The sequence below is a fragment of the Carcharodon carcharias genome, chromosome 6, assembly GCF_017639515.1.
Source record: "Carcharodon carcharias isolate sCarCar2 chromosome 6, sCarCar2.pri, whole genome shotgun sequence".
NCBI lineage: Eukaryota > Metazoa > Chordata > Chondrichthyes > Lamniformes > Lamnidae > Carcharodon > Carcharodon carcharias.
In genome coordinates, this window is record NC_054472.1 from 143264352 (window position 1) to 143291790 (window position 27439).

At 45.0% G+C, this 27439-nt stretch overlaps 1 protein-coding gene across 4 annotated transcripts in view; it reads left to right on the forward strand.

The window, feature by feature from the left end:
• tmem71 (transmembrane protein 71) overlaps positions 1-7112 on the forward strand; it is a 61138-nt gene extending 54026 nt beyond the window's left edge. For all 4 annotated transcript variants that reach the window (XM_041190366.1, XM_041190367.1, XM_041190369.1 and 1 more), the window contains 2 exons: positions 1934-1958; positions 4642-7112. In XM_041190366.1, coding sequence (XP_041046300.1) covers positions 1934-1957 — 24 coding nt within the window. In that variant the 3' untranslated portion in view covers position 1958; positions 4642-7112. The remainder of the gene's footprint in view (positions 1-1933; positions 1959-4641) is intronic.
• The last annotated feature ends 20327 nt before the right edge of the window (positions 7113-27439 follow it).

The following is a 27439-nucleotide window of genomic DNA, read 5'->3' on the forward strand; positions in this document are numbered from 1 at the left end:
TGCTTCTGCCCGCGATTGGCTCCCAAATGCAATTTCACGCTGGCTGGCCAGTTAAAGGCCAGCCAGCATGAAACGCGTGCTGAAAAAGCCTCAGCGCTGCTTTTGGGGGGGGGGGGGGGGGGGTGGCAGGGTGGCAGGGTGGCGGCGGGGCGGCGGGGAGAGGGCTGGTGCCACCAAAAGTGAGGTGCGGGTGGGTACTTCTAGCGAGGTCCCTGAAGGCAGACAGCTGCCTCAGGGAGCTGCAGACCTGGACTGATTAAATGACAAGAAAAAATGCACCAAACTGTGTCTATGCAGCACATTTAAGCGCCTGACAACAGAACTCAAAAGACATCAGCTCCCAGATATCTTTCCTTATATTTCACCCTGGACATTTCATCCCATCCTTGGATGAAGTTTCTTTAAAAGCGGGCTGCCTGACTGTTTTGCCTTTGCATCGAGCGCGAAATCTCATGGGCAAACAAAATCGTGGACATTAGGATTTTTAATGGCCTTAATTGGCCCTTTAACTGTTGATGTGCATGGCTCCGATTCCCACGCACGCCTGCCAACTTCAATATTGCTCGCATGCGCGATGACATTGGAATGCATGCCCGACGTCATTTCATGCAATTTCACGTGCATTAGGGTCGGACATATGCCCGCCCAATCAGCATAAAATTCTGGCCATGAAACTGAGGTTGAAAACAGCCTGGTTCCACCACTGACAGTTGCCAGGAAGAGGGACAGAGGCCGTGGTGGGAGACAGAACAAAATGGCCTCAGTCTTCCCAAAATTTAATTGGAGGAAGTTACTGCTCATGCATTGCTGGATGTGAAGAAGGCATATGGAAAGCTCTCCTTCATTGGCAGAGGTATAGAATATAAAAGTAAGGATATAATGTTGAAATTGTATAAAACACTGGTGAGGCCACAACTGGAGTATTGTGTGCAGTTCTGGTAACCACATTACAGGAAGGATGTAATAGCTCTGGAGAGAGTGCAGAGGATGTTTACAAGAATGTTGCCAGGGTTAGAAAAGTGTAGCTACGAGGAGAGATTGGATAGGTTGGGGTTATTTTCCTTAGAACAAAGAAGACTGAGAGGTGACTTGACTGAGCTGTATAAAATTATGAGGAGAATAGATAGAGTGGACAGGATAAAATTGTTTCCCTTGATGGAGAATTCTAGAACCATGGGACATTGATTCAAGATAAGTGGCAGAAGGTGTAGGGGGGACATGAGGAAGAACTTTTTTACGCAGAGGATAGTGGGTGTCTGGAATTCGCTGCCCAAGTTGTTGGTAGAGGCAGAAGCTTTAATCTCTTTTAAAAAGTACCTGGATCTGCACCTAAAGTGCTGTAAAGCTGCAGGGCTATGGGCTGGGTGCAAGAAGGTGGGATTAGAAAGGGCACCTGGGTGTCCTTGGGCTGGCATGGACAAGATAGGCCGAATGGCATCCTTCTGTGCTGTAACTTTTCTTTGGTTCAATGTCAGGCAAGGAGTCTGATAATTTAGCAACAGTAGAGGAGTGGAGAGAAGTGGTGGTGAAATAGAGCTGGGTGTGGTCAGCATACATGTGGAAACATGTATTTTTGGATGATGTTGCCGAGTTACAGCATGTAGGTGAGAATAGGTCTTTGGGGATACCTGAGGTAACAGCATGAGAGCAGGAAGAGAAGTCATTGATGGCGTTTCTCTGCTATGATTAGATAGATAAGAATGGAACTAGGCAAGTGCAGTCCAATTCAGCTGGACAACAGTTGAGAGACATTGGAGGTACATGGTGTGATCAACTGCATTAAAGGCTGCAGACAGGTCAAGAAGGATGAGGAGAAATAGTTTACCTTTGTCACAGTCGCATTTATGTCATTTTTGACAGAAAAGTAAGGGTCTATTTTAATTGTAGTTTTCTACTGTAATTGAACTAATCTGTGTTTTTTTTTCCTTTAAAGGAAATCACCACAAAAAAAGATTGAGGTAAGTATTTAATAGCATTCTTTTTAATCCAGCAAATGGCTTGTGCAAACATCCAGCTAAAGATATTATTATTGCTTCAACACTATTTCCACAGCACCCAATTGCCAAGGCGTGTGAGTCTAATAAGAGGAAAATACAATTCTCTTTCCATTGTGATTAGTAATGTAGAGATCCAAGTCCACAAAATAAAAAGCATTCGCTGCACCATGGACAACTCCACCAAAACTCTGTGTGCGATGGAATTTTACTGGTGTGGTGAATTTATTTGGGGAGGGTGGGGTGCTGGTGGCAGGGGAAGTAACGCATCTGAGACAGTTGCAAAACGGACATTACTGCATCAGCCACCTGTCATTCACTCCGCCCAATATTAAATCCCACTGAAATCAATAGGATTGAATATCGGGTGGCATGTAGAACAGGCAGACAATCCGATACTTTCTACCCCGTCATCTCCATTCAGCCATTGGGACAGTACTGGATTGAAGCTGCATCTGTGCCAGTAACAAAAATGACAATACTCCTGACCTTAATTCAAACACAGTCATTTGACTGCAATCTGCCAGATTAAGACACCGTGAGTAGATGCCAGACCACAGGTCACCTGCTTCAGGTCTCACCTGGGCTGTGGTGGTTTGTTTGGAGAGACCTCAAGGGAAAAGTTTCATTTAAATTGGAAAAAAACCCTACACTTAGTCAATTCCAGTAATGATTCCTGGAGCTGCATTGTTAAATCAGTTTCATCCTGTCCAAACATTGAGAATTATTTGGGGTCAGGTTTTTACTGCAGCTGAATCACTTTGAATATCCATTAAAAATATACCAAATTCAAATCAAACTAACTCAGAAGATTTCAGTGCCATGAGCTTTGCTTTCTTTCTCTAAATTACTCACAGTGAAGTCATGTGTTATTATGAAATGTTTTGTAAGAGTGAATTAAGGATCATGTTTACTGCTAGTTAATAACAGAATCCTTGTTTTGAACATGCTCGGGGATTTCTGCCAATCCTCCACCACACCTTGGATGGAAGAGCCAAAGAAATCTGGGGAAAATGGCAAATAGTCCATCTCTGGGGTTTCCGCAGCTCTTCTGCTGATGTTACAGCGGATATTTGGGAGAATTCCCTGTGGAAATCCACCCCCTGTCTTTGAAAGATTCTGGCTGAGAAATTGGATCTCGTAGTTCCTGCATTTTTGGTGCAAAATGGACACTGTTGAGTCTTGTACAGCATACAGCACGTGGACATTCATTCCACACTGAGGAAGAACATGCAGGGTAACAGGGAGAAGACGGGGGATTGCAGTAGGTGAATTGCTCATTTGGAGAGTCGGTGCAGACATGGTGGGCTGAAAGGAATGGCCTCCTTCTGTGCTGTAACGATTCTGTGATTCTGTAGGTATGGGTCACACATCATATTGGTTAGGCTGTTTGTAGTCAGTGTCACCCAGGCCACCCACCTAAACCTGCTGCATGGCCCAATGCTGATATGAAAATCTGGGTTCACAATACCTGTTTCAGGCCCTTTCAACAAATTTGTTCCTGGCTGACCACAGCATGCTCCGTGCGTGCTGCCATCGATCTTCTCGGGTGAAAAGCAGTCAAACAAACAGCCTTTAAAAGGACCACCAGAGGCTGTCAGCAAAATGGTATTTACTTAACTGAACATGGAGCTGGGAGAAGCAGGAGTGCATATCCTGACTATTTTAAAACTGTGGGCTGCTGCCATTGGTTGACTCCTCCTGACCGCACCCCACTGCCAGCCTAATGCCAGTGCCCCAACTGGCCAGCCTTGGTCTTGTTTGTGACTGACGCAGGACCCCAGCACAGCGGCTAAGCCCAATTTGGCATGGTTCTCTTGTTAATCAGCTTCTGGCACAGCAGTGTATAGGTGTCATTGGGTTTGTGCCGGAAGTCAGGCATGAACCAATTTCTAGGCCTCTGTGTTGTTAATTAACTGTGTGAATTTGCTGCATACAATCAGCAATTGAAGCATATATGCTTTGCTGAGCACATATAGAACTGTCTGATGTTGCACTGCAGGCTATTAGAAAAGAACAGGTGAAGATTAGGAACAAAAACAGAAATACCTGGAAAATCTCAGCAGGTCTGGCAGCATCTGTGGAGAGGAGCACATTTAATGTTTCGAGTCCTCATGACACTTCAACAGTTCTGTTGAAGAGTCATGCGGACTCGAAACGTTAACTGTGCTCCTCTCCATAGATGCTGCCAGACCTGCTGAGTTTTTCCAGGTATTTTTGTTTTTGTTTTGGATTTCCAGCCTCTACAGTTTTTTGCTTTCATCTTAGGTGAAGATTAAGGTTGTGGGATATTGGTAAAGCGGCAGTGATCCCAATTTATGGTTGGCTGGACACATCGCAGCCAATCCATCAATTGCTGAAGTCTACAGCTGATTCACATGAAACCCATGACTGGGTGGTCAAACCTTCTAGCTATTCTATTTTATAACTTCTGTCAAAATATCTGTTTAGGATTGCTAATAATTCAAGACAGAGGTCAGTCAAGTTGAGGCTTGAATACATTTTACCAAATCAGATTTCAGATGGGGTTGTGACTGAGTGTGATTTTCTTCCTATTCCGAATAGAAACCGACAAGGTGTAAGTTTTACTGCAATGCAAAGGTTGTAAATGGTATGATTGTAACTGTTTTATTTTTGCCTGAAACAGAATTTGAAGCTGAATTTTACATCAACTGCTTTAAAGAAAGACCAGTGAAGAAGTTGGAAAAATCTTGACAATAGTGAATTAATGGGAAACAAGTTGACATTATTTTTTGGTCTTAAGGAAAGCTTTGAACTGTTCTTCAGTTCACAAGTCTGGAGTAAAAGCTAAATCATTTCAGAACTCAGAGTGGTATACTTAAATGAGAAGGGAGCTGTCAAAGGTACTTCAATGTAAGGAATTATCCATTCTTGCCCTAACCCCAAATCTAGATTCAAAGATCTTTAGATCTGGCCCAGCTCCCTTTCCATACTGAGCCATTTTAAATGAGGAGATTTCTGTCTCCAGTGAGGAGAGGCTGGAGAAAGGCCATTAAAAAACGGTTGGAGAGAATTATCCCTGGCTAGTCTTGGATGGCTCCTAGCAGCTGACTCCAGGCATCTTTGGTATCCAAGGATCTGCTACAAATGGTGGGTCAGTTGATGGAGACCATTACCAATATTTGCCACACCATGATCCATGTAAGCTCAACCATACTGTCCACCCAGTAGAGTGTGAATGTTGCATAGCAAACTGCATCAGAGTGCTCCTACAGCACTGCAAACCTAACCTACCACACTCCACCTCTGCTTAAAGAAGGAGCTAAGGACAGTGAAAGATTCTGGCAACTGATACCATAGACATTTTGGATACCAGATTGGAGAAGGCTGTCCCTTCTACCCTTCAAATAATTGTGGCTGGAATATGGATTCAGCTTCTACATTCTAAATGACACCATTGAATCTGCTTTTCTGCTGATCAGTGCCCCCTCAGAATGAAATTCTGGTAGCAGTGGTCAGGCACATGTGCCCATCCATAATGAATCTCGGGACAGTAGTATCTTGTATGTGCTATCCCTACAGTTACCTCAAAAAATATACTTTATTCATAAAAGTTGTGCAAGTACATTGCATAACAATTCAAATTTGGCATTACATAAAGTGCAATAGAGTTCAGTTACTTTCAGCACAGTATGTGGCACTCTGGGATTCCACTTACAATGACAGGTTATACTTGCAATATCCGTTTCATGTCAAAAATTCTCCAATGCATTCAGCCCAGGGGATTTTACATGGGTTATAGCCCTTGGTGGACTATGGCAGGAGGGCTTTAGACTGTGGCCTTTCCCAAGTTTTATTGCATCCCTCAGCACATAGAACCCTGTGCCATGGAGCTACTTGGGATGAAACTTGACTAAAACCACTGCATCTCTTTCCACGCTTTCTTTGTAAAAACACATTCCAGAAGGAGGTGGATAGCAGTCTCTTCCCCACCACAGCCACCTTGAGGACAGCAGGGGGTGGCACTATGACTCCTCAGACCCATCAGCCAACATCCTAGAATCATTCATCACTGCATCTGCAGTGCACACCCACCAGAGATAGGAGCATACTTTGGGAGTAAGTGGCCCCAGGAATCCTCCAACATCAATAACAGACCCCATAGCTATGTTGGCTTCAGGTCAATCATTGGCAGGGGAACCTCCTGCTGATCATCACATACCTCCACCATGTTAAACCTAAGATGTAGGAAGCATTGAGTGTAGCAAGAATGTGCAGTGAGTGGGGAAATTCATTGTCCATCAACAAAAGTGGATCAATAATCCCACCACAGGCCTAATTCTGAAGGACATAATTGCCAGACTGGGCTTGTGACAAGTGGTAAGAGAGCAAACATAGGGGAAAAGTCTATTTGATTCATCTTCACCAATCTCCCTGTCACAGAAATGTCTGTCCATACAGCATTGTTCATACTAAAAGCACACACTCCTTGTGGAGACCAAGTGCAGATTTCATACTGTGGAGATCCCCACCATGTTGCATGGCACTACCACCGGGCTAAATGGGACAGATAAAGAACCGATCCAACAGCTCGAATGTGAGCATCCGTGAGGTGCTCTGGGCAACTTTTTCTATTGCCTTTTTTTGTAGATTAATTTCACAACTTAACATGGTGATTTTCTAAGTTCACAACTTTTGGGTTACTACTCCAATGCTATGAGTATACAATCATATACTTGCTAATTAATTAATTATTTGAACCCACTGTATGCTAACAGTAGAATTTCTTTAACTAGTGTAAGGTTTAATTCAATAGCATGTAAATACAAAATAGTGTAATGTTACTGATCAGCAAATTAGTGTTTGTCTTAATAATTATTTCCATTTGTTTCTCTTTTCCCTTTATGGGAATCTATAATAAGGTCATTAAAATCTACACATTAATTCCATTGAGTCCTTGCATCATCTGTTAGAAGCAGAATGGACAGTAGATCTACTAATGCTTGTAAAACAATTTCAAAGCTTTATTTAACATTGTTTTAGCTGCTGATCTTGCAATAAAGATTTATAAGAATTTATGTGAAACTGTATAATGCTCAGATTCTGGGAGTATTGAATGTAATAGAAATTTGCAAATAAAGAATTTTGAATTTTGAATAATGCAATGAGCATTAGTGTTGTCAGTACAAACCAAAATTCTTGTAAATTTTGTTAATAATGTAACAAGTAATGGAATCAAGGCGCAGAAATGAAGCTAAGTTACAAATCAGCCATGATCTAATTGAATGATGGAACAGACTTGAGGGGCTGAATGTCCGACTCCTGTTCCTATGTTCCTTCAACAACAACAGCATTTATCTAACTCCTTTAACATAATAAAACATCCCAAAGCACTTTACAGGTCTGTTATAAAATTTGTCTCGGAGTCACATAAGGAGATATTAGATCAGATCGCCAAGAGCTTGTAGGTTTTAAGGAGCATCTTAAAATAGTAAAGAGAAGTAAAGAGGTGCAGAAAGAGAATCCCAGAGTTTCATCCCTTGGCAGCTAAAGGTGTGGCCACCAATGGTGGAGCGATTGAAATCAGAGGTGCTAAAGAGACCCAAATTAGATGAGTGCAGAGGGTTATGGGGCTGGCAGAAATTACAGAGGTAGGCCTTGGGGGATTAAAAATTGAGGCATTGCTTAGTCAGGAGTCAGTGTAAGTCATGAGAACAAGGGTGATGGGTGAACAAGACTTGGTGTGAGTTAGAACACAAAGAGTAGAGTTTTGGATAACCTCAAGTTTGAAGGGGCCTGAACTTTGCAAGCAGGGAAGAGGTCCCAATGCCGGGACCAAAAGCAAGAGTCAAGCCCACTCCGGTGAATGGCGGGATCTTGAGGCAGCATTTTACTTACGGCAGCCCATTAAGAGGCTGTCGCTGGGACAATTGTCCAAGCGAGGAAGGCAGCCCAACTCCGAGAGCATACGGCCCAATCAGAGGACCAACAGGTCGGCAGCTTAGGAGCACAGCTGTTAGAGATGGCCACTGCTGAGGCTGCAACATGAAAGAGAGGGTATCTCAATGCAGAGGCCAAGAGAGGGTAAGCTTTCTCTTTAATGTTGCCATGGCCGGTGGTCCTGGCAGGGGTTGGGGGTTGTCCCCTCGGTGGGGGTGCCATTGGTGTATGGAGGGCCATCTGAGAACCATGAAGCAGTCATTAAGAAGCATCCTTCCCCCAGAACTCACTGGGAGGCCAACAGGCCTCCCCACACAGCAGCGGACCCTCCCAATGCAGGCAAGATGCCGGCAGTGTGGTAAGTGACCCTTAATTGGGCTCCTATGTGATTCAATTAGAGCTCAGTGGGTATCTGTGTCTATGAGCGTTCCTGATGCTAGTATCATGCCATGGTAGCCGGAAGATGACAAGCTCCCTGGCGCTTTCCTCCTGCCATATTACTAGCCTTCCCACCTCTCAGCTTGTCACCATTGGACTGGTAAACTGCACCATGGGGGATCAGCCAGGGCTGTATTAGACAAATCTAAACATAACAAAGGGATGGATGAGGGTTTCTGTGGCAGATGAGCTGAGGCCAGGTAAGGAATGGTCAATGTTACAAAGGTGGAAAAAGATACTTCTAGTGATGCTGCAGATATGTGCTCGGAAGTCCATCTCTGAGTCACTGACATGTGTGTAGACAGAGCCCCCGCTGCACCTCCAGTGAAGTTCCAGCGGCAAAGCAGGAACAGCTTAGGGAATTTTCCAAGCCAAGTGTAGACCTCAGGTGAAGGATGGTTAGAGACTGGCTAACAATTAGGCCAGAGCATGTAGATTTACCTCAGTCTGTAATTTACAGACAGGAATACGAGTGAATTGGGCTCCATTACACTTTCTGCCATTGTAGCTTTGACATGAATGCAGCGGAAACTTGATTTATGCATGTTCATAGAATTTCCATCGAAATTCCAGCAAAGCTGTGGCAATGGAGCTGGCCCAGTCATGGGCAATTCTGGGCCATGAATGTGCTGAAGTGAGCTAGTAGCAGTGTTCAAATTATTCTGGTGTCCCAATGCAGGAAATAGCATTCGAACACATTCCCAGTCTTCTTATTAACACTGAGGTAAGTTTCAATCTCTGAGATGTAAATTCAGTAGCTTGGCACTACTTCAAGAGAGGCATGGAGGTCGATTGCCATCTCCTGGACATGCGATATGCCACTGGCCACGTTCTGTGCAGCATTTGCACCGTTGTAGCAACAGAAGGATGCACACACAGGCTTTGAATCAGTGCCGTCACGATGTCACACAGCTACCTGCTGATTTGATGCTCCTCAAACACTCTGCGGCAGCACATATGCCTGAATTTTACCCTTGGCGGGTGGGCGCGATCAGTGGGCCCGCGACAGATTGGGAAACAGGCCGCTGCCCGCGATCAGCCCCCAACTGCAATTTCACACCGGTTGGCCAATTAAGGCCTGCTCCGCGTGAAACGCGTCTTCCCAATGGTCGGGAAGTGGCAGGCAGGGCGACGGGCTTCACGTGAACCCTGCTGGGACCAGTGTCCTGGCGAACCAAATAACGAGGGCTGTAGCGAGGGCTTTAAACTAAATAGAGGGGGGGGAGGGTTCTGGAGAGGGGATGCGTAGGCTTACAAAGCAAAAGGATATGGCAGCATTGCAGGGCAGCTACTTAAGTAATGATACTCAGAGTGTGACAGGGTGTACAAACATTAAAAAACAGCAGCAAGTAGGGTCAATGGGGGAATAATGGTAAAAAGGTAAAATTAATGGTTCTTAAATGCACATAGTTTTCGGAACAAAATAAACTAACAGCACAAATAGAGGTTAATGGGTATGATCTTATAGTCATTATAGAGACATGGTTACAAGATCAAAGCTGGGAAATAAATATTCAGGGTATGTGACTTTTCGAAAGGACAGGCAGGAAGGAAAGGGTGGAGGGATAGCTTTGTTAGTACAAGATAGAATAAGAATGATAGCAAGAAATAATCTTGGATTGGAAGATATAGAATCCTATGGGTGGAGGTAAGAAATTACAAGGGGAAGGAGACACTGGTGGGAGTAGTCTAAATGCCCCCTAACAGTAACTATACAATAGGGCAGAGAATAAATCAGGATATAATGAGGGCATGTAAAAAAGGCAGTACATTAATCATGGGTGATTTTAATCTTCATGTAGATTGGGAAAATCAAATTGGCAAAGGTAGCCATGAACAAGAATTCATAGAATGTATTTGGGACAGTTTCCTAGAACAATATGTTGTGGATCCAACCAGGAGTCAGGCTATTTTGGATCTGGTAATGTGTAATGAGGCAAGTTTAATAAATGATCATAGAGTAAAAGATCCCCTAGGAAACAGTGACAATAACATGGTAGAATTTAGCAATCAGTTTGAGGGTGAGAAACTTGGGTCGGAAACCACTGTGCTAAACTTAAATAAGGGTAATTACAAAGGAATGAGGGCAGGGTTGGCTGGAGTGGACTGGGATAGGAGTTTAGCAGAAAAGATGGTTGATGAACAATGGCAGAGGTTTAAGAAAATAGTTCATGACTCACAACAAAGATATATCCTAGTGAGGAAGAAGGATTCTAGGAAGGGAATAAACCAACCATGGTTAACCAAGGAAGTTAAGGATATTATCAGATTGAAAGAAAAAACATATAATGTGGCAAAGATTAGTAGTAAACCAGAGGATTGAGCAAGTTTTAAAGACCAACAAAAGATGACCAAAAACTAATAACAAGGGAGGAAATAAACTTTGAGGGCAAACTAGCAAGTAACATAAAAACAGATAGTAAGAGCTTCTTTAAATATATAAAAAGGAAGAGAGAAGCCAAAGTAAACATAGGCCCCTTAGAGAATGAAGCTAGGGAAATAATAATGTGGAACCAGGAAATGGGAGAGGAGTTGAATAAATACTTTGCATTAGTCTTCACGGTAGAAGACACTAATAGCATTCCAAAAATATTAAATAATCAAGGGGAAAAAGGGGGAGGGAGGAAATAAATACAATATCCATCACTAGGGAAAAATTACTAGGGAAACTAATGGGGCTAAAAGCCATTAAGTCTCCTAGACCTGATAGGATGCATCCAAGGATATTAAAGGAAGTAACTACAGAGATAGTGGATTGACTGGTAGTAATTTTCCAAGAATACTTAGATTCTGGAAAATTTCCAGAGGATTGGAAAACTGCCAATGTAACACCCTTATTCAAAAGAGGTGGGAGACAAAAAACAGGTAACTATAGGCAGTTAGCTTAACATTCGTCATTGGGAAAATGTTAGAATCTATTATAAAGAATGTAATAGCGGAGCATTTAAAAATGCATAATCTAATCAAACACAGTCAGCATGGCTCCATGAAGGGGAAATAATACCTGACAAATTTATTAGCATTCTTTGAGGAGGTGACAGGTAGGATAGGTAAAGGGGAACCAGTAGATGTAATATATTTGGATTTCCAAAAGGCATTCGATGAGGTACCACACAAAAGGCTACCTAATAAGATAAGAGCCTATGGTGTTGGGGGTAATATATTAGGGTATTGGGTAACTAATAGGAGACAGGGCATTGGAATAATGGGGGCATTTTCAGAATGGCAACCTGTAACAAGTGGAGCGCCACAGGGATCTGTGCTGGGGCCACAATTATTTACAATATATATGAATGACTTAGATGAGGGAAGTGAATGTACTATCACCAAGTTTGTGGATTACACAAAAGTAGGTGGGGAGGCAAGTTGTGAGGATGACACAAAGAGTCTACAGAGGGATGTAGACAGGTTAAATGAGTGGGCAAAAACTTGGCAGATGGAATGAATTGTGGGAAAATGTAAGGTTAAGCACTTTGGTGAGAAGGATAGAGGAGCTGAATATTATTTAAATAGAGGAGGACTGCAGATAGCTGCAGCACAGAGGGATTTGGGCCCCCTTGTGCACGAATCACAAAAAGCTAACATACAAGTTCAATAGTTAATAGGGAAGGCAAATGGAATGTTGGCCTTTTTTTCAAAGGGAGTGGGGCATAAAAGTAGGGAAGTCTTACTAAAACTATACAAGGCACTAGTTAGACCACACCTAGAATATTGCGAACAGTTTTAGTCCCCTTCTCTAAGGGAAGATATACTGGCATTGGAGGCAATCCAGAAAATGTTCACTACGATGATCCTGGGGATGGAAGGATTTTCTTATGAGGAGAGGCTGAGTAGGTTGGGAGAGTCTAGGACGAGAGGGCATAATCTCCGAGTAAGGGGTCACCCATTTATGACAGAGATGTCATTAAATATATTCAAGAGATAGACAGATTTTTAATCAGTAAGGGAATCAAGGATTATGGGGAAAAGGCAAGAAGGTGGAATTGAGGATTATCAGGTCAGCCATGATCTCATTGAATGGCAGAATAGACTTGATGGGCCGAATGGCCTACTTCTGCTCCTACGTCTTATGGGGGCCTGTCAGCTGCTGGGCCCACTGGCGACCTAGTGGCTGGTTTAACAATGGCACAGGCAGCCATTGCCTGTCAACCAAGGCTGCCAGGAAGGAAAACATTCGCAGCTTTATGAACACTGAAGTTATGGCCTCAAGTATGGCTGGAGGCACTCGGCAGGAGGGCAGGTTGCATGGGCACTCGGCCCTCCAGTTTTCAGATGAGTGTCTCACGATCCTCCTGATAAAGGTGACTGCTAGGGAGGACACCTCTGTCCCCAGAGATGGAAGGACGAAGCCACTTCACCTAACAAAAAGAGCTTGGGATGACATGGCAGCGCAGGTCAGCAGCCATGATGTTTTGTGGCACACATTGGTGCAGTGCCACAAAAGCTGTGCTTGGGAAGGGTGAGTACTGTGTTGGCATGGATCAGTTTGTTGAAGTGTTAAGGGCTGGCCATACCCCCCGTGGAGCACAGGGGTGTTCGAGTCTGAATGCCAATTGTCAATGACGCTGGAACGGGCCAAGGGAGTGAGCCCTGGCTGTTTGGACTGAGTGCCTTGCTGCTGGAGGTCCACGGCTCGGATGTGTCCTGCAAGATTTTCATTAGGTGGGGTTGACCAGGCTGCAATGGTGCTACAGGTAGAGAGTGGGCTAATCCATGCCCCTCTGTCCTTTCAGGAGGAGAAAGCCCACAACATCATTGAAAGGTCGCGGACAGGTGGAGACCCTCCAAGCCTCCTAATCCTCTCCAGGTTCAAGCAGGATACCTTGGAACTGGAGAGGTACCACCCACCTTGGTCAACCAGCCGTGGAGAGGTTGGGGTGTCAGAAGAAGGTACAAGGGCAGTGCACAGAGTTGAGAGTTTCGGATGGTGCAAACATTCTCGTGTAGTCTCACCATTGATAGGAGCCTCAAAAATGGAATCCCCATTGATCATCGAGGCATGCACAGTGACAGTGTGATGACTTAAACTAATGACATGTTGTTGTTCTCCCTTAGATTCGCCAGCGCACACTCAATTGCAGGACCCTAAAGACCCACCCTTGATGCTTGAGGACTGCCAAGCTTCACATGCACCTGTGTCACACCTGTTCTATGAACCAGGCACCAGCACAGAGGCCAGCAGTCAGAGGTCAGCTGGAGACTAGGAAAATGCTGAGTCGAAGGCAGATGATGAGCCTCTGGAGTCATCCATTAGGTGGCAGATGTTGGACATCCAGCGGGATGTGCAGAAGGAACTGATGGAGATCCATGAGGGCATGTATGCCATGGCCCCTGTTGTGGAGGAGTCCAGGTGGAGCATGAGCACTGTGTTGACCCTCATTGCTGAGTGCACTGCCTCCTCCATTGAGAGAGTGGTGACTTTCATGGAGAGGCAGCTCCAGGAATAGAATCAGGGACTCAGACCTGCAAGCCCTCACACAGACAATGGCCTCAGGTGGTCAGTGCCAGTGTGGGAGATGCATGAGGCACTCAGTATCCCAGCTAGGTACCCGCCCATCAGTGACAAGCAGGGAGGCCCAGAGAAACATCATATTGATGCACGAGCTGCTTGTCGTTTCTGCAGGGTCTTCTTGGGGCACCCTGGATGATGGCAACAGCTGCTCTTCCCCTCTGCTAGTGACTGTGGCATCTGTTGAGGCTGCGATGACTGGGGAGATGCCAGCCATGGCACTGACCGCTCCCTCCCAGTCAGGGCCAGCACAGGCTCCATTGGTGAGAGGACGACTGCCAAGGTCATCAAGGCCAACAAGACACCAGAGTCAAAACAAAAATAGCTGGAAAAACTCAGCAGGTCTGACAGCATCTGCGGAGAGGAACAAGACAGCAGAGTCAGCAGGCTGCCTCCAATGCTGCTGCCAGTGAAAGAGGGCGGGTGGTCACCAAGATGTAGCACTCGCAAGCATACGTTTAAGGCACCATGAGCACAAAAGGGACTGGTCACGGGTGATCTTCCGTTGTGTAATGTTTTCTTTATGTTTACCAGCCTGGGAATGAAGACCAGAGAAGGTTATGTTAATTTTTTTGGATTATCGAAATGAGATAAATTTTGTTTTTGTTGTAATGGCCTGAGTAAGCTTCACCGCTTTTTTTTCTAGTGCAGAGTATGCCAGTATATAGTGCTGGACATGAGTGGCTCTAAACATTATTTCAGAGACACTGAGTGGACCTTGGGTTCAAATGAAAGGGTCATTTCAGACACACAAGATGGAGGTGGCAGCCTTGGCATGAGGTGGAAGATCTTTGGCAGTCTAGCTAAAGGAGCGATGGATCAAGGTGTCCCTGGTGTCCCTGCCTGCTTGGAGGTTACAGAGGTCTGCCTCCACGCCCTCAGTGTTCTTCTCGCTATGCTCCTCTTTTGACTCACTACTGGATTTGTCCTCTGCGGCCTGTGGAGCTGCGTCAAGATCCTCTTCCTTCAGTGGGTACCCCTTTGCCAGTGCCAGATTGTGGAGATAGCAGCATCTATCCACTATCAGGGACACCCACTCTTGGGCGTATTGTAGTACGCCCCCTGAATAGTCCAGGCATTGGAAACACATCTTCAGAAGACCTATGGCTCTCTCTATGACCGCCCTTGTGGAGGCATGACTCCTATTATAACGCAGCTCTGCCTCTGTCCTTGGGTGGCGGAGAAGCGTCATAAGCCACCTTTTCAACCAATAGCCCTTGTCACCCAGCAACTATCCATCCACTCGGGCTGGAGCACTGAATAGTCTTGGCACCTGCGAGTGACTGAGGATATACGCGTCATGGGAACTGTCGGGGTACCATGCACAGCCTTGCAGAATCTGCATCCTGTGGTCACACACTAACATGAAGTGGAATCCCTTCCTGTTGACGAAGGCACCCGGCTGACCTGCTGGTGTGCTGAAGGCCACATGTGTGTAGTCAAATGCACCCTGGATGTGGGGGACCCAGCAATCACTGCAAACTCTCTGGCTCGCTCAGCCTGGCTGGCCTCGTCCATACGGAAATGAATAAATGTTATTACCCACCTGAACAGAGCGTCTGTCAGCAGCTTGGTGCAGCTGTGGACAGCTGATTGAGAGACTCCACAAAGATCCCCCACTGAACCTTGGAAAGAGCCAGAGTCATAGAAGTTGAGGGCCACTGTGGCCTTCAGAGCCTCTGGCATGGGGTTTCCACCCACACAGTCAGAGCTGATCTCAGGCCCAATCAACTGATAAATGGAGGTCACAGTCTCCCTGGAGAGGCAGAGCCTCCTTCGGCATTGCACCTCATACATATTGAGGTAGCTGCATCGCCCCCTCCAATCCCTGGTAGCAGGATAGTGGTGTCTTCTGCAGCTCCTTCCGCCTTGGACTACTTGCTGGCCCTGCGCCCCTTGTGCCTGAGCCTCTCCTCCCACATGTCGCTCCTCTGGAAGCTGCATTGGGACACCTGGCCTCCTCTCCCTGCTGCCCCTCTCTTCCTCCTCAGGGGAGGTGCCTCCAGCAGAGACCACAATCCCTATTACCATGGTAAGGGAAGGCTGTCTGATATCTGGAAGTGTCCACACGGTCAAAATCTTCCGGGGGCCTTGGAGACACCAATGAGTCCTGAAATGAAGCCTAGAAATGTTAAGAATGAAGCTCAGAACTGAGATGAAGCTGTCATGTTCAAATAAGCAACCAGCAGCAGAATACCTCCTTAACCCTTCACTACTCACATTGGCAATGCTACAGATCCTTTTTATCCCGCTCTTGGATGAGGTTTTGCAAAATGTGGGCTGCCCACCTGCCCGCTTTGCCCGTGCCACAAGCGCGAAATTTAATGGGCAACGTAAAATCAGGTTCAATTGGGTTTTTAATGGCCTTAATAGGCCTTTTAATTGATGGCGGGTGCGGCTCTGACACCCACACGCTCCCTGAAGATTGCATACATGCGGGATGACGTCGGGACTCCCATCCGTCGACTTCTTGTGCTATTTTATGCCCAATCAGGTCATGCACATGCCCACTCATAAGACCATAAGACAAAGGAGCAGAAGTAGGCCATTCGGCCCATCGAGTCTGCTCAGCCATTCAATGAGATCATGGCTGATCTGATAATCCTCAAATCCACTTTCCTGCCTTTTCTCCATAACCCTTGATTCCCTTACTGATTTAAAATCTGTCTATCTCAGCCTTGAATATACTTAATGACTCAGCCTCTATAGCCCTCTGCGGTGAAGAATTCCACAGATTGACAACCCACTGAGAGAAAAAATTCCTCCTCACCTCTGTTTTAAGTGAGTGCCCCTTTACTCAGAGATTATGTCCTCCAGTCCTAGACTCTCCCACAAGGGGAAACAACCTCTCATCATCTACCCTGTCAAGCCCCCTAAGAATCTTTTATATTTCAATAATGTCACCTCTCATCTTTCTAAACGCCAATGAGTACAGGCCCAACTGACTCAGCCTCTCCTCATAAGAAAATCCCTCCACCCCCAGGGTCAACCAAGGGTGATCTCATCATCCACTGGTTCCCCTTCATCTATCTTGCTTGTTACCTCCTCAAAATATGCTAATAAATATGTCAGAACCTTCTCTGGACTACCTCCAATGCCAGTACATCTTTCCTTAGATAACGGGACCAAAGCTGTTCACAATATTCTAGGTGTGGTCTAACTAGTGCCTTGTATAGTTTTAGCAAGACTTCCCTATTTTTATACTCCATTCCCTTTGAAATATAGGCCAACATTCCAATTGTCTTCCCTTTACCTGATGAAGTTGTATGCTAGCTTTTTGGGATTCATGCACAGGGACCCCCAAATCCCTCTATGCTGTAGTGTTCTCATTTAAATAATATTTAGCTCCTCTATTCTTCCTGCCAAAGTGCATAACCTCACACTTTCCCACAGTATATTCCATCTGCCACATTTTTGCCCACTCACTTAACCTGTCTATATCCCTCTGTAGACTCTTTGTGTCATCCTCATCAATTGCCTTTCCATTTATTTTTGAGTCATCCACAATCTTGGCGATAGTACATTCATTTCCATCATCTAAGTCATTAATATGTATTGTAAATAATTGTGGCCCCAGAACTGATCCCTGTGGCACTCCACTAGTTGCAGGTTCCCATCCTGAAAAAGCCCCCCATATCCCAACTCTCTGTTGCTTATTAGTTGGCCAGACCTCTATCCATGCTAATATACTACCCCCAACACCATAGACTCTTATATTATTATGTAGCCTTATGTGTGGTACCTTATCGATCAAGTTTTGGAAATCCAAATGTATTACATCTACTGGTTTCCCTTCATTTATCTTACTTGTTACCTCCACAAAGAATGCTAATAAATTTGTGAGGCATGATTTCCCCTTCATGGAGCCATGCTGACTTTGCTTGATTAAATTATGTATTTCTAAATGCTCTGCTATTACATCCTTTATAATAGATTCTAACATTTTCCCAATGACAGGTGTTAAGCTATCTGGCCTATAGTTACTTGTTTTTTTGTCTCTCTTCCTTTTTGAATAAGGGTGTTACATTGGCAGTTTTCCAATTCTCTGGGACTTTTCCAGAATCTAAGGACTCTTGGAAGATTACTACCAGTGCACTATCTATGCAGCTATTTCCTTTAGTATCCTCATGAGCCAAAATATATAATTACAATATTCTAGGATTCTAAGTTAGAATTCCAAGAGCTGCTATTGGGAAATTTGACAATAATTTAGTCTGCTATAATATACCTCGATGGATGTTTTATGCCAAAATAACTTTGTTTGGCAAGAGACTCCTGGGATAGAGGACCTCTTATTCAGGGCCCAGTCTATGGCTGACAAAGCAGTCTATGTTTCTTTAATAATCAGAATTCCTTTCAGTTGAGATTCTAAGCTAACATAAGTTCAAGAGAATAGGTTTACCTTGCAGAGGGAATAAAGATAGTAGAACCATTAGCAACAGTACAAGGATCTGGTACGTACAGGATTAAAGTGGGACTGAGAACAGTACCATCCGCAGAGTGATGTAAGAAGGTACATGGCTCAGGCAAAGGAGTCAGTGTGGTATCGAGCAGAGACAGGTAATGACCTAAGCATGGAGACACCTCCTAGCCTGTACTTTTTACTGTACATGTGTAAATAGTTCTCGTAATTAATAAAGACTTACAGTTAACCTACTGAAGACAACAAAGACTTCTTTAAGGGACACTGTTCTGGAACCAACACCTGCCTAACAGTGGAGGCTAAGGGCCTGCTGCAAAACATCTAGGGCAAGATGCTGCAAGAGACAATGAAGCTAGCTCAAGTTACAGAGTGCTTGCATGTGAGAGGCAGCGGGATCAACACCCACATCATATAATTCTCTTTTGGCTCCGGAAATTGTTCAGAAACAATCAAGGTGTCAAGTGGCAGTAAACCCTTGTGAATGTAATATATTACGATAAGTTTCCTTATGCAGAGGTACAAAGAGGATTGCGACTTCAAATGATTTAATGTACCGTAGGAAGTGAGGAATCATTATTTTCTGCATGTTGGCAAGATGGAGAGAGCTGAGGTGAGAAAAAATGGTTTGCAACAACAGACACTTTCAATGTTCGTTTCATAATGTTTAGATTTTTAAAATGAACCCATGCCCATGTGGCCGTGCAAGCTGTGAGATAGCACAACCAGATAGGTCAGTTTGCAAAATGTGTGAAGTGATCTTGCAGGGATTGAAAAACTTGCACCAGCCAGGTAGAAATCAAACTGACAATCTTCTGATCCATAGTGAAACGTGTTATCTATCATGGCACTGGCCCAATTGGCAAGTAGGCTTGCTTGGCACAAATCTAACCGAGTTGTGCTGTAAAGAAGTGCATGAGCAGGAATGATAAAACCTGCATGCAGAATAATCAGCAAACAAAGTCACCTTCACTGCTTTCCGTCAATAGTTCACCTTGAAATGTGCTGAATTTTACAAGACAGCAAACCAAATCTGTCCTCGATAGGGGCTTGAAGGTTGAAGGGTTCTCAAAAGTCCCACATTTTTCAAATCATCAACAAGGATATGACTTTTGGACTTTTAGCTGAAACCAGACAATGAGAGGAGACAGAATAAGCATTCTTCTCTTTAAAACAATCAACCCAGAAAAAGACTTCATCTTACGTGAAACTAAAGTCGATCAAAATCTTGCATAAATAATCGCTACTAACTACTAAGGCAGGAAGACAACAATCAATGCAATTATGCGAACCCATCAATACTCCACATATACAATGGCCTTCAGTTCAAGACTAGTTACAGGGGCAGGAAGACAACGATATACATCATGCAAGCCCATTAAAAACAATGAGACAACAATCACCTGAAGAAGCCCAAATCAGACAAAGAACTAACCTTGATTTGGATTGAGATAAGAAACTTAAAAAAAAACAATATAACTGGGCCAGCAGACACTGAAGGGTGAGCAGTTTTGAAAGCTGACACAGGGCAGTGAGCAGTTGGGAGCGGTTGAAGCCGAGTTTAAGCAGGGAGCTGAGCCAAGCGAAGGGAGGAGATCTGGAGGTTTGCAGGCCCACAGGCAACATCACGGCGAGGGGCACAGGGTGACAGGCTCAACTAAAGACAACAAGGCCGCAACCACAGCTCTCCACGCAGATCGACTACCCACAACTGCGCCCTCCACCCAACTGAAGAATCTTTGCAGGTTCCATAGACCAGGACCACGTGGGTACGGCAGGCCCCAGAGGACACAAAGAACGTACCCCAAAACTGCAACCGGCTTACCTGGCTGTATTTCAAACTGTCATGGAACCCTGGTTGCTGAGCATGATCCCTGACCTCTCCTAGTTCAATTTTGTTAGGTTTTGGGGGTGGGACAAGGGTAAGGGGATTAGTAACATGATTTTCCCTTGTTATGCAGTGAGTTCCCCATTCTTAACTAAGTGTACTTTGTAAATCTGTATAATCTCAGAGTAATCCTAATGTTATAAATTCATTTGTGACTTCAATAAACACAGTTTTTTTCTTGCACCAAAACCAGTTGTCTGCTGCACTTTGTCTCAACCCCCAAATAAGTCCAAGGTCTAGAACTCAGGGAGTGGGAGCGATTCGGACTGCTCAGAAGTCAGAGGTGAAGCTGACACACACCACCACCCTCTACAAGGTGCATGTGTTGATTTGAAGAAAGTGTCAGGTAAGCAACAATTTTAACTTGACAAGTAGATTACAGTGAACATGCTGCTAACTGAACTTACTGCTTCTGCTGTCTCACAGTTTGCATGGTGTCGTATTCAGTGGTTCATTATCCAAATCTAAACAATATGAAACATTCCCCAAAGTGTCTTGTTGCAAGACCTTTTTGTCTGCTCCCTCACCTGAGCTCTGCATCTTTGCTACATAGCAAATGAAGATCACTTGACTCCGACAGCACGGAACTCATTTCTCGTTATCTTGACTCCCTTCTCTCTCCCCTTGTCCAGTCCCTTCCCACCGACGTCCGTAATTCCTCTGACACCTTACGTCACATCAACAATTTCCAGTTCCCTGGCCCTAACCGCTTCCTCTTCACCATGGACGTCCAATCCCCCTACACCTCCATCCCCCACCAGGATGGTCTGAGGGCCCTTAGCTTCTTCCTCGAACAGAGGCCCGAACAATCCCCATTCACCACTACTCTCCTCCGTCTGGCTGAACTTGTTCTCACACTGAACAATTTCTCCTTTAACTCCTCTCACTTCTCCAAATAAAAGGTGTGGCTATGAGTACCCACATAGGCCCCAGCTATGCCTGTCTCTTTATGGGGTATGTGGAACATTCCTTGTTACAGTCCTACTCCGGCCCCATTCCACAACTCTTTCTCTGGTACATCGATGATTACTTCGGTGCTGCTTCATGCTCTCGTCGGTACTTGGAAAAATTTATTAATTTTGCTTCCAACCTCCACCTCTCCATCATTTTCACATGGTCCATCTCTGACACTTCCCTTCCCTTCCTTGACCTCTCTGTCTCAATTTCTGGTGATAGACTGTCCACCAATATCCATTACGAGCCTACCGACTCCCACAGCTACCTCGACTACAGCTCCTCACACCCCGCTTCCTGTAAGGACTCCATCCCTTTCTCTCAGTTCCTTCGCCTCCCTCGCATCTGTTCTGATGATGCTACCTTCCAAAACAGTTCCACTGACATGTCCTCCTTCTTTCTTAACCGAGGTTTTCCACCCACGGTCGTTGACAGGGCCCTCAACTGTGTCCGGCCCATCTCCCGCGCATCCGCCCTCATGCCTTCTCCTCCCTCCCAGAAACATGATAGGGTCCCCCTTGTCCTCACTTATCACCCCACCAGCCTCCGCATTCAAAGGATCATCCTCCGCCATTTCCGCCAACTCCAGCATGATGCCACCACCAAACACATCTTCCCCTCACCCCCCCCGGCAGCATTCCGTAGGGATCGTTCCCTCTGGGACACCCTGGTCCACTCCTCCAACACCCCCTACTCCTCAACCCCTACCTATGGCACTTCCCCATGCCAAAGCAAAAGATGCAACACCTGCCCCTTCACTTCCTCTCTTCTCACCGTCCATGGGCCCAAACACTCCTTTCAAGTGAAGCAGCATTTCACTTGAATTTCCCCCAAATTAGTCTACTGCATTCATTGCTCCCAATGCGGTCTCCTCTACATTGGAGAGACCAAATGTAAACTGGGCGACCGCTTTGCAGAACACCTGCGGTCTGTCCACAAGAAAGACCCAAACCTCCCTGTCACTTGCCATTTTAACACGCCACCCTGCTCTCTTGCCCACATGTCTGTCCTTGGCTTGTTCCAGTGAACCCAACACAAACTGGAGGAACAGCACCTCACCTTCCGACGAGGCACTTTACAGCCTTCCGGACTGAATATTGAATTCAACAACTTTAGATCTTGAACTTGCCCCTCCAACCCCATCCCTTTTCCGGCTCTTCCCCCTTCCTTTTGTTTTTTCCAATAATTTATATAGATTTTTCTTTTCCCACCTATTTCCATTAATTTTAAATCTTGTTTGCCCTGCTAGTCTTTCCATCCCATCCCCACTAGAGCTGTACCTTGAATGAGCTGCCATCCATTCTCAATTAGCACATTCGTCTAGGTAATATCACAACCTTCAACACCTCTTTGTTCCTTTGTCTGTGACATCATTTGATTATCTGCTCATATCACTGCTAGCTGGTCCCTACAACAAAACCACCGCACCCCACCCCAACACTTCTCCCCCCCGACCCGCCACCTCCCCCACCTTAAACCAGCTTATATTTCAGCCCTCGCCTAATATTCACTCAGTTCTGTCGAAGGCTCATGAGGTCTCGAAACATCAACTCTTTTCTTCTTCGCCGATGCAGCCATACCTGCTGAGTTTTTCCAGGTAATTCTGTTTTTGTCCAGCAGTTGCACATGCTGGCCAGCAAGGAGTTCCATTGAGCAGCAGTACTCCCAAATCTTAATATAAAAGCAAAAAACTGCGGAAGCTCGAAATCCAAAACAAAAACAAAAATACCTGGAAAATCTCAGCAGATCAGGCAGCATCTGCGGAGAAGAGTACAGTTAATGTTTCGAGTCCGCATGAATCTTCAAAAGACCTAAGTAAAAATAGAAGAGAGGTGAAATATAAACTGGTTTAAGGGGGTGGAGGATAGAGGGCCAATGATAGGTGGATATAGCAAAAGGATGTAATAGAGAAAAGGACAGAGAGCTGTTGAAGGTGGTGATATTATCTAAGGAATGTGCTAATTAAGGGTAGAAAGCAGGACGATCTAAGGTACAGATAGCCCTAGTCGGGGTGGGGTGCAGTGAAGAAACAGAAATAGGCTCAAAAGTAGAAATAAAACTCCCAAGTCTTAATAGGAAAGCAATGGAAGTCTTCTATCTGTCAAACAGGACGTTCGCCTGCTGCCTCTGGTTGCAGGCTGCTGATAGTTTGCAGTCTCCTTTGGCGCTTCCTCAAGATCGGGCTGTTCTTGGCTTCTTTAAAGATTATTGTGTTTGTCGGAACTAAAATTACCTGGGTGTTGCTGATTGGGCATGGTGATCAGGATAAAGCATTTCACAATTTGAGACAGTGATGAATTTGCAGCAGGCAATCCCTGCTAGTAAGGGAGCAACTGGCATGCTGGCTCTGATGTCCTGCTGCAATACCTCAAGGGGAAAAAGCTGTAAGACGTTGGGTAGCCATGTCAAATTACAGAGTGTTTGCTGTACACGTGGGAAACAATGTTATTAAGACCGACACCCACTAATTCTCTGTCGTCTCTGTTCAATTGTTGATACATAATCAAGGTGTCAAGTGTCAGTTTACGCTAGCAAAGTTAATTTATTCCAAAAGCTGTCCTCCTGCGGACGGCCAAAGAGAACAGTGACAGCAAATGACTTGACGTGCCGTTGGAGTCAAGTGATCTTCATTTGCTATGTAGCAAAGATGCAGAGCTCAGGTGAGGAAGCAAAAAAAAAGGTCTTGCAACCAGACACTTTGTGGAACGTTGCACATTGTTTTGATTTGGATAATGAACCACTGAACACGACAGTATGCAAACTGTGAGACAGCAGAAGCAAAAAGTTGAGTTTGCAAAGTCTGTGAGGTGACCACGATAGGATTGCAAAACCAGAGGAAGGAGTCAAACCTACAAACTTATGATCCTCAGACATACACTGAATCCATTGCACCACTGGCCCAACTGACAGCTTCAGGCCCTTCATACACATCATACAGAGCTGTGCTACAAGGTGGGATGAACAGCAATCGAAAGGTTCACCTGCGGACTATCAGCAAACTAAGTCATCTTCGCTGATCTTCATTCATTTCTCAGCCTGATATGTGCTGAATTTCCCTGCAGAGCAAACCAAGTGTGCCCTCAGGTGTCTGCTTCAAGATGGGCTTAAATTTGCATGTGCTGATTTGAAAGAAGTGTTTGGTAAGGAGCAATTTGCTGAAGGCAGCATTCTTAAATTCACAAAAAGACTATGGAGAACATGCTGCCACAAAAGCACAGGAGCCCTCATTTCCTCTCCGAAAACTCCCTTCTAATAGTGCTTTCAATTATGCAGTTGCAAATGCTGGCCAGCAGGGAGTTCCATCGAGCAGCAGTACTCCTAAATATTAACATAAAGCAAAAAACTGCGGATGCTCGAAATCCAAAACAAAAACAAAAACACCTGGAAAATTCAGCAGGTCTGGCAGCATCTACAGAGAGGAACACAGTTAACGTTTCGAATCTGCCCGACTCTTCAACAGAACTAAGTAAAAATAAAAGAGAGTTGAAATATAAGCTGGTTTAATGGGGGTGGTTGGACAGGTAGGGATGGATAGAGGCCTAGTAATAGGTGGAGATAGCCAAAAGGTGCATAGAATAAAGGACAAAGACGTGTTGAAGGTGGTGACATTTTCTAAGGAATGTGCTAATTAAGGGTAGAAAGCAGGACAAGCAAGGTACAGATAGCCCTAGTAGGCGTGGGGTGCGGTGAAGGCATTGAAATAGGCTCAAAGGTAGAAATAAAACTCCCAAGTCTTAATATGAAAGCAATGGAAGTCTTCTATCGGACAAACAGCACGTTCGTCTGCTGCCTTTGGTTGGAGAATGCTGATAGTTTGCAGTCTCCTTTGGCGCATCCGCAAGATCGGGCTGTTCTCGGCGTCTTTAAAGATTATTGTGTTTGTCGGAACTAAAATTACCTGAGTGTTGCTGATTGGGCATGGTGTTCAGGATAAAGCATTACACAATTTGAGACAGTGATCAGTGTGCAGTAGGCAATCCCTGTTAATAAGGGAGCAACTGGCATGCTGGCTCTGATGTCCTGCTGTAATACCTCAAGGGGAAAGAGCTGTAAGACATTGGGTAGCAAGGTCAAATTACAGAGTGCTTGCTGTACACGTTGGAAACAATGTTATTAAGACCGACACCCACTAATTCTCTGTCGGCTCTGTTCAATTGTTGATACATAATCAAGGTGTTAAGTGTCAGTTTACGCTGGTGAAGTTAATTTGTTCCAAAAGCTGTCCTCCTGCGGACAGCCAAAGAGAACAGAGACAGCAAATGACTTGACGTGCTGTCGGAGTCTAGTGATCTTCATTTGCTATGTAGCAAAGATGCAGAGATCAGGTGAGGGAGCAGAAAAAAAGGTCTTGCAACAAAATACTTGGCAGAACGTTGCGCATTGTTTTGATTTGGATAATGAACCACTGAACATGACAGCATGCAAACTGTGAGACAGCAGAAGCAGAAAGTTCAGTTTGCAAATTGTGTGAAGTGACCACAATGGGATTGCAAAACCACAGTGAGCCAGGTAGGAGTCAAACCTACAATTTTCTGATCCATAGTCAGATGCGTTATCCATTGCACCACTGGCCCAATTGACCGCTTAATGCCCTTCATACACATCTTACAGAGCCGTGCTACAAAGTGGGATGAACAGCAATCGAAAGGTTCACCTGCGGACCATCAGCAAACTAAGTCATCTTCGCTGATCTTCATTCATTTCTCAGCCTGAAATGTGCTGAATTTCCCTGCAGAGCAAACCAAGTGTGCCCTCAGGTGTCTGCTTCAAGATGGGCTCAAATTTGCATGTGTTGATTTGAAAGAAGTGTTTGGTAAGCAGCAATTTGCTGAAGGCAGCATTCTTAAATTCACAAAAAGACTATGGAGAACATGCTGCCACAAAAGCACAGGAGCCCTCATTTCCTGTCCGAAAACTCCCTTCTTATAGTGCTTTCAATTCTGCAGTTGCAAATGCTGGCCAGCAGGGAGTTCCATCGAGCAGCAGTACTCAGAAATATTAACATAAAAGCAAAAAACTGCGGATGCTCGAAATCCAAAACAAAAACAAAAACAACTGGAAAAACTCAGCAGGTCTGGCAGCATCTACGAAGAGGAACACAGTTAACCTTTCGAATCTGCCCGACTCTTCAACAGAACTAAGTAAAAATAGAAGAGAGTTGAAATATAAGCTGGTTTAATGGGGGTGGTTGGACAGGTAGGGATGGATAGAGGGTTAGTAATAGGTGGAGATAGCCAAAAGGTGTCATAGAAAAACGGACAAAGACGTGTTGAAGGTGGTGACATTTTCAAAGAAATGTGCTAAATAGGGGTAGAAAGCAGGACAAGCAAGGTACAGATAGCCCTAGTAGGCGTGAGGTGCGGTGAAGGAATTGAAATAGGCTCAAAGGTAGAAATAAAACTCCCAAGTCTTAATATGAAAGCAATGGAAGTCTTCTATCGGTCAAACAGCACGTTCGCCTGCTGCCGCTGGTTGCAGGCTGCTGATAGTTTGCAGTCTCCTTTGGCGCATCCGCAAGATCGGGCTGTTCTCGGCGTCTTTAAAGATTATTGTGTTTGTCGGAACTAAAATTACCTGGGTGTTGCTGATTGGGCATGGTGTTCAGGATAAAGCATTTCACAATTTGAGACAGTGATCAATTTGCAGTAGGCAATCCCTGCTAGTAAGGGAGCAACTGGTATGCTGGCTCTGATGTCCTGCTGCAATACCTCAAGGGGAAAAAGCTGTAAGACATTGGGTAGCAAGGTCAAACTACAGAGTGCTTGCTGTACACGTGGGAAACAATGTTATTAAGACCGACACCCACTAATTCTCTGTCGGCTCTGTTCAATTGTTGATACATAATCAAGGTGTCAAGTGTCAGTTTACGCTAGTGAAATTAATTTATTCCAAAAGCTGTCCTCCTGCGGACGGCCAAAGAGAACAGAGACAGCAAATGACTTGACGTGCTGTCGGAGTCAAGTGATCTTCATTTGTTATGTAGCAAGGATGCAGAGCTCAGGTGAGGGAGCAGAAAAAAAGGTCTTGCAACAAAATACTTTGCGGAATGTTGCGCATTGTTTTGATTTGGATAATGAACCACTGAACATGACAGCATGCAAACTGTGAGACAGCAGAAGCAGAAAGTTCAGTTTGCAAAGTGTGTGAAGTGTCCACGATGGGATTGCAAAACCACATGGATCCTGGTTGGACTCTAATCTACCATCTTCCGATGCGTACTCAGACGTGTTATCCATGGAGCCAATGGCCCAAATCACTGCTTCAGACCCTTCTTACACATCTTACAGAGCTGTGCTACAAAGTGGGATGAACAGCAATCGAAAGGTTCACCTGCG